The sequence below is a fragment of the Euprymna scolopes genome, chromosome 27 (assembly GCF_053919585.1).
Source record: "Euprymna scolopes isolate OS-2025 chromosome 27, ASM5391958v1, whole genome shotgun sequence".
NCBI classification, from domain to species: domain Eukaryota; kingdom Metazoa; phylum Mollusca; class Cephalopoda; order Sepiida; family Sepiolidae; genus Euprymna; species Euprymna scolopes.
Window position 1 is genome coordinate 44,837,750 of NC_136508.1, and position 14,069 is coordinate 44,851,818.

Consider the following 14,069-nt stretch of genomic DNA (forward strand, 5'->3'; position numbering starts at 1 on the left):
TCTGTTGGGGAGATTGTTGATGAACAGAGCACCTCTGGAGTGAATGTATCTCGACATACAGTTGGTAGAGTCTTGAAGAGAGCTGGTTTAAAAGCATGTCGTCCGAGAAAGACTCCCTTATTGAAGCCTATGCACCTGAAAGCAAGGCTAGCCTTTGCAAAACGTCATATTGATAAAGATGTTGCATTCTGGAAACGTGTTCTATGGACTGACGAAACGAAAATAGAGTTATTTGGCCATAATAAAGTGTCTTATATTTACAGAAAATCTGGCGAAGCTTTCCTGCCTAAGAACACCATACCCACAGTGAAGCACGGTGGAGACAGTTCAATGTTTTGGGGATCCTTTGCTGCCTCTGGACCAGGGCGACTTGTTAAGGTCACAGGTAGCATAAAAAAGGAAGATTATGTTAAAATATTGGATGAAAACCTGAAAGACTCTGCTAAAGAGCTCTCACTTGGTCGTCGTTGGTGGTTCATGCAAGATAATGACCCAAAGTATTCGGCTAAACTGACTAAGAAATGGCTTGAGGACAATCATATCAATGTTTTGGAGTGGCCATCACAAAGCCCAGACCTTAATCCAATTGAAAATTTATGGAGAACATTAAAATTGAGGGTAATGCAAAGGAAGCCTAAGAATCTTATTCAATTGGAGGATTATTGTCAGGAAGAGTGGGCTAAAATTACTACTGAAGAGTGCAACAACTTGGTTGTAAACTATGAAAAGCGACTGAGGAAGGTAATCAAGGCCAAAGGCTATACAATTGATTATTAAATAAATCGTGCCAATAATTTTGAACAAGGGTTTTTTGCAATTATGTTTGTTGTTCCTTTGTTATTTATTTTTTCTAAAATCCGATTGCTGCATCGGAAAGGCCAGTTAAAAATACATAATATACTTTGTTATTTTCTTTAATTTAATCCCTTTTTTAGAATTTATTAGACAAAATTTAACTTTTATTTTACCGTGCCAATAAATATGATCATCACTGTATATGTATATATATATGTATATATATATTTTTTTTTTCTTTTACCTCCTATTCCCCTTACCTCACCTTTGTTTTTAACCAAGTAAGATCTGTGACTTACTTGTGGTTTCATTAAATACTTTTACATGCAAAATCCGATCCCGCATTTTGCTAATTCCTGCCCTCTGATGAGAAGGAGAGTATTTATTCGAAACTCCGCGGATTAAGGACTATCCACTTATCTTGTGCTTCCTTTTTAAAATTAAATATGTTTTTAACTCTTTTTCAAGATGTTTTTTAACATGTTTTATTGATCATTTGTTCATATTATATATATATATATATATATATATATATATATATATATATATATATATATATATAGCTTAGTGCGTTAGAAGAAAAGAGTGAGCTCAATTCTCCAAGAGGAGACTTATCGGGACAATATAAAGCTCGGAGAGTATAAATTGGAGCTTACATAGGAGAACAATAGGAATGGTAAGTGAATTCACAAACACTATATATTGGTAAATAGAGATTGGTTCTTTTATTCAATAAGGGAATATAAACAGTTAGTGTTGCCTTGCATCTTCTCTACTTTTCTGATGAGAAGCATTAGGCTTCGAAATGCCTTGGCATAAGAGTTCCTTATATCCCCTAACTAATTGTTTGTATTCCCTTATTGAATAAATAAACCAATCTATATTTACCAATATATAGTTTTTGTGGATTCATTTATCATTCATATACCTATATATCTATAAAAGTGAACGTGTCTGTCTGTCTTTCTGTGTGTCTGTGTGTCTGTCTGTCTGTGTACATTTCCCTACGCAATAACTCTGTCAATTTTTAGTCTATAGACTCGAAATTTGAAATAGCGGGTACTGAGATTTGGGAAAATCGATGTGACGGGTGTCAGCCAGAAATTTGGCTGTTAAGGGGTCAAATTTCAACGGTTTGACCTTTAAGAACTCTACAAAACTCCTCCGACAATTTTGGGTCTAGACACTTGAAATTTTAGATATAGGTTCCTTGAACCTGGATCTAACTTAATAAAGTAATTTGAGCCCGAAACTATAAATTTTAAGGGGTCATAATAGGGGTCAAAGTTTTTAAAAAATTGACCTCTGCGGTCTCTTCCAAATTACTCAGACAATTTCTGTTCTAAATATTTGAAATTTTATATAAAGGGTATTCAGAGATAGGGCAAGCTCTTTCATCAGTTTGGGTCAAAAATCTTTTGTTACCAATATATAAATGTATGTATGTATGTCTGTTTGCATGTCTGCCTTAAACTTTCAATAGAGGCAACGGATTTTACCAAGATCAGTATCGTTTTTAAATTCGACCTTTCATACGACAAATATCGAAAAATTGGCTAAAAACATTAATATCTTCCCCTTCAACTAGGCACTTTTCTACAGGGTGGAGGGTCACTTTTTTCGCCGATATTTTTTAAAGTTATCCTCTCCTTTAGATTGTCTAGCCTTACTTTTAAAAATGTCGCTTCCGGTTTGGCGGTGATCATAACAGCATAAACTTTAGGTTTTACCCCGTTCTTTTCCTCCTTTGCGGTACGGGTTCGAGCCTGCCTTCCTACTACCACTTTTTTTTTTTGCTCAACATACACATCCAAACACCCGGGCAACGCCGGGCTGAAATGCTAGTATATAATATATATATATATATATATATATATATATATATATATATATATATATATATATATATATATATATAACTACTTAATTTACTCACATAAAATTAATATACGAAAGTATAGATTTATGCGTAAACTTTAAGTATTTACTACAAAAGTGCTCAGTACGTATATATATATATATTGTATATATATATATATATATATATTGTATATATATATTATATATATATATATATATATTAATTTTAATATTTCAATTCATTCAAAAGTAACAAAAAGAAATAACATCTATATAAAACGCGATAAATCCAGTAGTCGCGCGAGATAGCCTGGAGGTATAGGTTTAGGCTTCTAAGCATGGGGTCCGGATTTCGAATCTCTCTAGATTCAGCCACTCTAAAAGAGTCGTAGACGACGAAACATATATCAGTGGATAATTATACATCAAACAATATATATGCTACTTCCCATTTGGGGGTGTCAAATTGGTAAGAGAGAAAATTTTCCCCAACTCGCATTTAGGTAAAAATACAATTTAGTATAAATAAATGAATTCAGTCAAAAGTATCGAAAAAGAAAATAACAACTATCTATCTATCTCTCTCTCTCCATATATGTATGCATACACACACACACATATATATATATATATATGTATTATTTCTTTCACTTCATGCTAGTAATTAGCATAATCTTCTATATACGTCATCATTTATTTTGCTTTTCTTCTCTCTATATCCTCTACACTCTTCCTGCTGCTGTGTGCACCTAGTTTAACTGTTTCGCATACATAAGCTAATATACTTATAAAGAATTTTTGTAGATATATAAAACTGTCTTTTTACCCACTTCTGATGAGAAGCATTAAGCTTCAAAATGAGATGACCTAAATAGTTTCTGTTTCTTATTGTTTTGATGATGTAGCATTTTAATTAAACTTTGTATTTTTATGTTTTCAAGTGCAAAATATTTATCAATATATATATATATATATATATATATATATATATATATATATATGTGTGTGTGTGTGTGCGTGTGTGTGCGCGCGCCTGTGTGTATATGTGTGTGTGTATATTATTTAGCCGAATATTCAAATAAATGACCTCACTATTATTATTATTATTATTATTATTATTATTATTATTATTATTATTATTAGTAGTAGTAGTTCTTGTAGGAGCAGTTGTAATAATAGTAGTACTAATGCGTTATAAATAGAATCATTAAACTTAACAATTACATTTAATAGTATTAAAGAGATTTGATTTAATAGGTACTATAACAATTAAAAGCCACATTTGCCAGTATCATATGTATACATATGTGTGTGTGTGTGTGTGAATATGTACATATATATTTGAATATATATATATATATATATATATATATATAATCTTGGGAGCACAGAATTATATATAGCTAAATAGAGACCAAATTTTAACAAATTGTTTTAGCAATTAAAAAGTAATAGAGCCAGCTAGCCAGTTTCGTACTTTATTTAATGAGCTACGAAACCGGCCAGCTAGCTCAATCGCCATTTTTGGTTCTATTAAACTATATATATATATATATATATATATATATATATATATATATATATATATATATATATTACATATTTATATATGCATATATATATATATATGCATATATAAATATGTAAAAATATATATATGAATATATATATATATATATATATACATACCTACAGGCATGAATTGGATGAGTTCATAAACAGTATCACTTATCAAATTAAAATAATAATTCGCATTGAGATTTACATCTTTAGTATACTGATCTATATATATATATATATATATATATATATATATATTATAGTATGTTGAGACACCTATATATGTATTCCACGTTTCAATTATCTTTGTATTTTTATTTCATTTTGATACTTTCTTCCCATTTCATGATTTAATATTCTTTGTCTCAGGTTTTGTAATTTCTCATTCTGTATTTCGTCTTGTGTAAATTTGACATTTCTGAATTCTTTTCCCATAAGAGATAGCATTTCATCTTTCACCTTCGAATTCCCTCGTTCTCCATTTTTAGTTGTTTTTTTTTTCGCGAAGGTGGTTCCGAAATAGCAATCGAAAAACATTCACCATTGTTATTTTCTCACACTTTCTCTTTCCTTGTAAAAAAGTAAAACAAAAAAAAAACATCTTCCCAATTTTCTTTGAAACATTACTGGCTGTTCACATACTCAACAAAAGAATTAACTTCTTTACATACATAAATAATATATATATGTGTGTGTGTGCATATATATATGATTATGTGTATATATATATATATGATTATATATATATATATATATATATATATATGTAGATCATTTACTCAAAATCAGTAGCTTACATATTTCAGAGACGTACCATGGTTTTATTGAGGTAGATTAGCATTGTGAATCTGTTAAACCCCGTCAAATCATCAGCAACTCACCAAATAATTACAATTCGAAGAAGGCAATTCATACAATTGCTTTCATTTCAGGAAGGGTTGATGATTGGAACGGAAATGTAACAGCCTTTAACAGGCTAATCCACCTGAAACCATAGCACATCTCTTAAATATGTACCATATAGTATTAAATTTAAATTAAATAATCTTTATTTAAGCTCTCATATTTGCGACCGAGCACTTTATTTTTTTTAAACACATCATGATTGACTAATATATATATATATATATATATATATATATATATGATTTTTTTCTTGTTATTCATTTAGTCTTTTATTGGGTTTTGGTGTACTTTAGTTCCTGCTATTGACATAGGCATTCATGTTAAGTCTATCGCGAAGCGAAGCATGGTTCAGTGAGGATTCGACGAAAGGCTTTCCGGAATTCCGGATTAAAGATCGTATAGATGACTGGATTTAAGAAGCTGTTGATATACCCAAGCCAGGTGAAGAAGCTGAAGAGAATTGGGTCGAGGGTGCAGGCGGCCACGTGTTCCAAATCGTATCGGAGGCAGATGGCGTTGATGATATTGATCGTGAAGAATGGCCACCAACAAAACAGGAACACACCTGAAAGAAGGTAAGAAAAAATGAGATCAAAAAAGAGGAAAACGATTAGAGAAAACAGAAGACGACATCGTATTGCGAAACTAAAGCAAGCTCAGGTATTTGTCTTTCAGCCTTGGGGCTGCATCAATTACTCAGGTGGATAAATTCAGTTACCTTGGATCATTGATTACATCTACAGGACGATCCTGGTGTGTTATAAGACCGCGTATAGTTAAGAGTAAACAAACATTTATCAAACTGAACGCAGTATTATGCTCCAATACCACCACGCTCAAGATTAGACAACGCATTCCTCAGGCGTATGTTTGGTCCGTTATATAGTTGAGAAAGCTGGACTATTCTACCTCATAATGCTGAAACGCATTAATAGCGCAGAATCTGGTTTATGAGACAAATGTTAGAGGTCGTTTGGAAAGGTCACATTTCTCATGAGGAAACATGGACTAGATCAAGACGCACTAAACGACTGCTGATAGAAACTATCCTGAAAAGACAAATGACTTTTATCGGACTTATTTACCCTCAAGGAGATGTAGCATATCTAGTATTGATAGGTACAATGCCCGGATCGAAAAAGAAAGGTAAACCGATACGCACTTTGATGGACAACTTAATAGATTGGACGGGATTTATCGTCAAAAGATGAGCTGCTCCGTGCTATGAAGAGTCGCTCACATTAGAGAGTCGTGGTTGCCAACACCGATGAAACGGCAGGCTTCCTGATGATGTGTTTGAAAAACATAGACGGAAGAAAGTATCAGTGAGTAACAAATATGTTTCAAACTATTGTAGTTATCTTGAATATTATTCTCACAACGTTTCGGCCGATGGATGCTTCGACCTTCTTTAGATGCATATTGTCGACAGGAAACTGTGGTATAAAGAATATAAGTGTTAAATAATAATTACTAATAATCAGCGACAGTTTTCTGATGCTTGAGGGTTCAATTCTCAGTGCGGGCAATACTAAGTCGATTTAGTCATGGCTTTCGGAATAGGATTAAGCTACAGTGATGGATTATATAAAGGTTCCGTTCATAATTCTATTTATATTCCTGAGTAAAAACCCCGAGTAATACAAGATTAATCTAGAAAAAGTCGGATATTACATCGTCCGAAACGTTGTAAAAATAACATTCAAAATGGGAACAATAGTCTGAATAATCCTATGATAAATTCTATCAATTCTCCCGAAGTACAAAACTGAAGTCTTTATTACTTTATTGTTTATGTGTTCTTATTTACATGCCTATTCAGATGAGCTATTAGATTGATTAGTTGTTTTTGTTTTACGGCATATCAACCCTTTTCAGGTTATTTAATGCCGAATCCAGTGATATTGAAGAATATTTTTTTAATAGAATATATATATATATATATATATATATATATATATATATATATTTAATTCGGTTTCTATTTAACCCATAGTTGGAACCCTAACAGGTGCTACCACTCCGTGTCAGAGTGGACCTGGGAGCAATGGTAATTAAGGGGTGGGTCCACACTCCCCAAAGCTCGCCAGCTGGGGCCCAACCATCGGATATAGTTTAAGGTCATATCGAGGACCGAACTATTAGATACACGGTTTGTTTTTAATGGGCAGAAATCCAGGTAACATAAAAGCGGCTCTCTTAAGAGAAAAATTAAAATGTATCAGTAAAAAAAAAAAAAAAATTATTTCGTTGATTGACAGCAGAAAAGATGAAATGATGATTCAGAAAATGTTGTTTCTAGTAAAAAAAAATCTCTCTTAAAACTGTTTTCTCGATTCAACAATTAAAACAAAACTATTCCATTCTAAAAGAGATGTACATTAGTAATATCAATAGGACAGTATAAGAACACTCGAAGTTAGAGTAGGTTACGCCAAAGAGCCTTGATTCCAGAAAAGCAACTGGCCCTGACGGCATTCCAATTATAGTGTTGAAAAAGCTTCAACCACAACTTACAAAACTGCTGAAGCGTTGTCTTAAGGAGAATTGCTTCCCAACACCCTGGAAGACCTCATCAGTATTTAAGAATTCAGGTGACATGTCATCTCCCTCTCAGTACAGACTAATCATTCTCCTGTGTGTCATGAGTAAGTTGCTGGAATCCATATCAAATAAAGAAGTAGTCAACCACCTCAGCAGAAATAACCTTCTTAGTGACATGCAATATGGTTTCAATTCTGCTAGATCTACAGCAGATGTGCTAACGGTTATATCTCATAGGATTAGTGAATCTCTCGACAAAGGCTTCAGTTGTGCTCTAAACAGAAACATTCCTTTGGAACGTGCCTGTCTTATAAAAAAAACCTTTCTTGTTTTTAGACGCTAGGCTTTTGGCTTGTGCGATGATAAAACGCCTCGAATGCAATTGTGATGTTAGGTTGCATAACGTGTAAACTTTGATCAAAATCTTACTTCCTTCATTAATCGGATTATTTCGATTATCGTTTTTTGATATTTATCCAAGGTATTCCGATACAAAATGTATCCGAGAGCTATATCAAACACATAAAATATATGTATGCGAAATTTCAAATGAATTGATCCTGTCTTTTCGGAGTACATAGAGACAGAACTCATATACAAACTAATTCGATTTGGTCTTTAGCCGATAATAATAGTTGCTAAGGGTTTAAATAAAACACAGTTGAACTTGGCAAGCGTAATTCGACTTGAAGTGATCACGTATGCATACCAAAATAGACATTTATATTAGTTAAAATCGAATAATTCTTAATGTTTTCATACCTATCTGACGATAGCTCAAATAGTAACGAATAATGGAACCTATAATAACAATAAGGGACCTATATCTAAAATTTAAAGTGTTTAGACCCAAAATTGTCGGAAGAGTTTGGTAGAGTTCACAAAGGTCAAATCGTAAAACTGTGACCTCTTAACAGCTAAATTTGTGGCCGAAAACCGATCACAGAGATTTTCCCAAATTTCAGAATCCTGTATATCAAATTTCGAGTCTGTAGACTGAAAATTGACAGAGCTATTGCGTAGGGAAATGTACACACACACGCGCGTTCACTTTTATAGATATATAGATATTCAAATAAAAACGCTTAATAAAATAAATGAAATAAAATGAATGTGATCTAAATGCATCTCTTTTATATGTTATCTTCTGATATATGTACAACCAATCAACCACCCATATATATATATATATATATATATATATATATACAGAACCCCTTCTATATATTCCTTTTGTCAAACAATAAATTCTCAATTCGAATATATGTGCCTATATGTTGTTTTTTCAGAATTTAAAATTTAACCACCAAACTTATATATTGCTCTATTCTTAAATGTTGAGCTTTTCCTTTTTGCTAGGATCACCTTGAAAGTATTACTTCAAGTAATATCTATCAGGATTTTTCATCTGAATTCTATCAGTGTCTTTTAAATACGTTTAAATATGATATTTTGATTAATGTAACTTTCGTATTTACTAGTATATTATATTGGACCCAATATACAGTAATGATTTAAAAAGTAAAACAAAAAGAAGTCTGTGCTCCACCACCGAGAAAACGTTTAACTTAGAATTTATTTTGCCCTCTGCCGTTAATGACAGAGCCACGAAAACATATTTGTTGCGAGGCTAAACATTAAAACATGAACCAATAGATACTTTGTTATGCATGTATATTTGTAATACCGTCATTCAACCTTCAACTGGCAAAGTTCATTTAAAAAAAATCACATATTTGTACCGATTTTCCCGGGCTAAACCCCAAATATAAAGTTTTGCATAGGTTCAAATACGTTATATATGAAGTGTCATGTCCGTAGACCAAAAACTGTAGGAGGAGTTTGGTAGGCAAAATATTTTAAACAAAAATATATATGCATACATAAATATATATAGAAAGAGTTTTATGCTACTATAAACTTTTTATGCAATATTTATGCAAATTTTAATCATATAGAATACCTGCATAAGATGATCATCCCATAAGAAAACCGAAAAAACTTACAAGGAATTGATTAAAATGAATGTTTAAAAGATATGCAAATTAAGTAGATATTTTCCTAGTGACTGCAATTCCATGACCCATATATAAGAAAGTTGTATTTATTTTAAATCAATAGAAAACAAAGGTCATTGGCCTTCGGTCCGGGGACAAAGTTAATATCTGTTCTGATGCATTTAAGTTGATTTGCCCTTGGCCAAGGGAGGGGAAACCCTCTATACTGAGAAAATTATTATTTTTGGTTACTGCTAGAGTGTCAAATTTTGCCCTATTTTGGGGGCGCTGGTTTTCCCACATTAAAAACGAGCTTGCGTCACATTTTCCTTTCGCGGGGAAGCAAATACTTACCAAAAGAAAAAAAGTGTTTTAATATAAATATCAATACACACACACAAAAAAAAACAACAAATTTATAGGAATATATATATATATAGTTTTGGAAGATTTTTACCTTCAAAAGTATATACAAAAAATTTCTTTCGTTGAAAAATATTTTTGCGAGTAATATATATATATATATATATATATATATATATATATATATATATACTAGTGTTGGAACGATTAAGCGGAATCGGAATTGGGGATCGGAAAAATCGACAAATTTGGGGATATCAGAATCGATATCGAAAAAAATTGGTGCCTATTTCCCGATGCCAAAACGATTCTTTTAACTGTATATTTTATTTAATTTTGTTTAAACAAACTATTCCATTGCTGGTAATACTGATAAAATAATAAATATTTATTGATTTTTAAATATCAGTAAAGCTAAAATCGATAGATCATTCTCCACAAGGGTATTTTAACGTTCAGGAAAATATCTGCATATTTAACATGTTTTACTTTATTTTTTTTTTTTTTTACAGAAATTGTGGAAAATAATAGTTCTATAGTTAAATATTTAGAAAGTTAATAAAAAATCGGAATCGGTAATTTTATCGGAATTGGGAATTTAGTACATAATCGGTAATTGTATCGGAATCGGGAAAAATATTGGAATCGTCCCATCACTAATATGTACATATATAAGCTTAGCAAATGACACTTACCTAAAACAATGGCTAAGGTTTTCGTCGCTTTCTTCTCCTTCCGCATGGCGCCTTTCGCTCCATGGTTATCCTTCTTTTTCTTCAATTCTTTCTTTTTATGAAAATTAAATTTTGCAACAGTTTTTTTAGGGGACGATCCTTTCTTTTTTCCGGAACCTCCTCTCTTATTGAGACCGGCGAATTTTTGTTTGGGCGGCGTTAAAAAGTTTTTCTTTGGCGTCGAAGACGTCAGTGCAGTTGTCGCGTTATCACCGGTATTGCCCCCGGCGCTCGCTGCGAAACCACCATCAGCGGCGATACTGGTGCCGGCAGGATCAGATGCACCCGGACCACATCCAGCGAGGCCCGAGTTGAACTGCGTTTCGACTACGTCAATATTAGCTGGAGCAGCGTAGCCTTGGTGACCGTCGGGCTGTAACGAGGTTTTCTCGTCATTCACCGTGTTCATCATTAGCCCGCCGGTTATGTTACTGTTCTCGATAACGTGTTCCTTCAGCTCGTCGCTGGGGGTACTTTTCTGGCCGCTATCGTCTTCAAAACCGTCTTCCCCGGCTAGATCATCCAGTTCCGCCTCTTTGCCTACCGCTTTGTTTACGACTACTTCTTCCACTGTGTTTTTCAAGCGTCCTCGTCCAACATTATTTGCAGCGGCGCCCTTTACGGGCGAATTGGACATGTCGTTTGGTAAATTCATATCGGCTTTACTTGTTGTCGCCTTGTTTTCTATGACATTAGCGAGCGCTTCCCGCTCCATTTTCTGTTGGGCTTTCTTTTGCTTAAGTCGCTTCGAGCGAAGCATTAGCACCCTGTATATTCGCCAGTAGAGAAATATCATCATTATAGACGGTATATAAAAAGATCCCATGGAAGAGTATATGAGAAAGTCCGAATTGAAAAAAGCACAGTCGAGCGGTTGTCGCTTGTTTGAGTAATTTACGCCTAAGGCTATTGGCGCTGCAATGGCCACTGAAATTAACCAGACTAGGCCGATCATGATGTAGACTCGCTTGGAGTTTTTGTGTTTCGAATATTTTATCGGTTGGGTGACGGCGATAAATCTGAAAAAGAATAAAAGAAAACATATATTTATTTATGTTATAAATTTATTAATATATATATATATATACGTTTTATTTATTTATATAAACATTTTAATATCTTTACACATTCATGATAAGGTTTCGGACAATAGGTACGGATAACTAAAGACTTCGTCAAGCGATAACAATCCTTTATTTTTAAGTGCTAATATATTATGAATGATGTTCACAAAAAAATGAAGTTTATGAAAATACATTTGAAAGATCAGATGATTGTATTATCTTCACGCAAATAGGGAAAGAGAAAAAGAAAGTAAAAGCGCAAAAAGAAGACAAGGAAAACAGGGAAAGAGCGTCTATCCTAATAGAAGCACGCACGGGAAGTCTGGGAGTTAATAATTTTTCACTTCCATCTTCTGTCAGCGTATAGACGACATGTCTAAAAGTCGGTAAACGATGACTCTGCCGCATACCTGCCGGTGCCCGGGTCTACAAATAATAAATAGAAGAAATTAAGTTGCTTTTGGACACACCGGCTACACTAAGGATCGCGGACAAAGTCAGCACTCCCACCTCTATTCGAGTATATGGAGGGGGCATTTAAAAGATACGGTAATCCTACTTAAAAAAAAAAACAAAAAAACAAAAACAAAATAAAAAACACAAAAATGTAATCGTCCTAAAGAAGTACCTTATTACCTCCTCGACAGATTTTTCGGCAGACGAGATACATAGAGAAGAAACTATTCTGAGGATATTAAGCATTCTTAATGATGTTATAGCAGTTAAAGCGAAGTTCTTAAATGCTGCCTCACTCTAGAAATATTTCTCTTTACGGTCCGTTGCAACGGCCGTGATCCTGTGTGAAATGTTTTCTTAGCACAGTCCGTAAACTTCAGATATTTTTTTTATGTATCATTGAAAGAAAGGTTAGAAAAAAATTAAAAATAAAGCAAACTGAAATTAATTCAATGTAAAAACTAACAAAATAGAAACAGTTTTTATAAACTAAAATAAACGTATTGTGTTCCTTTTTACTTGCCTCCCCACGAGGGCTGAGTTAGACAAATGTTCGGTTTTTAATGTGGGGGAAAATCAAGCTCCCCCCAAATGGGTACTCTGGATCGGATCAAAAATAAACATTGTCTTGAAGGATTTCTCCTCTACTGACCGAGGACAGAAAAAAACCCAGCCTATCCTGCCTTGACAGAGTACAAAATAGACTTCGTGGCTTAGTGGGGGATGCCCTTTTCTCTTACTTGCAACCTCTCTCCCACAGAAGAGACGTTGCGAGCCTATCTTTGTTTTATTGTTATTTCCATTGCAAGTGCTCATCTGAGCTCCAATCTCTGATCCTCCCTCACCAATCTTTCTCGATAAACACCCGTCTAGCTGAAACGACTGTCAATAATTTCCCCCTTCTTTATCTATGTCTTCTTATCTATGTATTTTTCTTTGGAAATCTCTTCCGTCTGCCTGTTTCCCACCTGACTACAACTTGGATGTCTTCAAGTCCAACATAAACAAATTCCTCATAAACCGTCCCCTTAAGTAAGGCATTTTATCAAATCTCCATTACTAACGATTACTACGATATTATCCCATTGATTACTGTACACGCAATGACCCTTATCCCCGAGTGGCTTCCGGGCCTTGATAAGTGGTGACTACCATGTAAAAAAAAAAGATGAAGTGTAGCATCAGAACAGATACTACACTGTGATCTTGTGCTATTAAAAGAAAAAAAAAATGATCCGTACCGAGCATGAACCTTAAAAACGACCACTAGTCGATTAAACTAGCTTAGCAACAACTTTATGACGTTGCAAATTTATACTTTAAAAAAGTTGAATTTATGCGTGAACAGATGGCAAATATTAAGAAAGAGTTGGAGGCACCTGCTAAATATTTTCTGTTTCAATGTAATTTTTTACTGTGAAATAATTTATATCAGTTTGAAAGAAATAATTCACTGCTACGAATTCGGAAAAAAATTCAAGTAGTTAAGATTAAAAAAAAAATTATTTACGTAAACCTAAGTTTATTTTAACCAGTGATTAAAAAATTTAAAAATTGCCATGTAAACAATAAAAGCAAGAAAAATATTAAAAAAAATCTTTTAACCTTGTTTAAATGAATAATAATAATAATAATAATAATAATAATAATGATAATGATGATGATGATGATAATGATAATGATAATGATGATGATGATAATAATGATAATAATAATAATAATAAAAAAAAAAAAAAGATACAAACGTCCACCGTAAGGCGGGTGTGAACCTCAAAACTAATACTTATGAG

The 14,069-nt window shown here is 33.1% G+C and overlaps 1 protein-coding gene across 1 annotated transcript in view; it reads right to left on the reverse strand.

The window, feature by feature from the left end:
* Positions 1-5,363: 5,363 nt before the first annotated feature.
* The window catches only part of LOC145248842 (D(2) dopamine receptor A-like), a 345,736-nt gene continuing 337,030 nt past the window's right edge, over positions 5,364-14,069 (reverse strand). Inside the window, exons 3-4 of the mRNA XM_080110566.1 lie at positions 10,721-11,778; positions 5,364-5,686 (exon numbers count right to left, since the gene is read on the reverse strand). Of these exons, the coding sequence (XP_079966692.1) occupies positions 5,448-5,686; positions 10,721-11,778 (1,297 nt within the window). The 3' untranslated portion in view covers positions 5,364-5,447. The remainder of the gene's footprint in view (positions 5,687-10,720; positions 11,779-14,069) is intronic.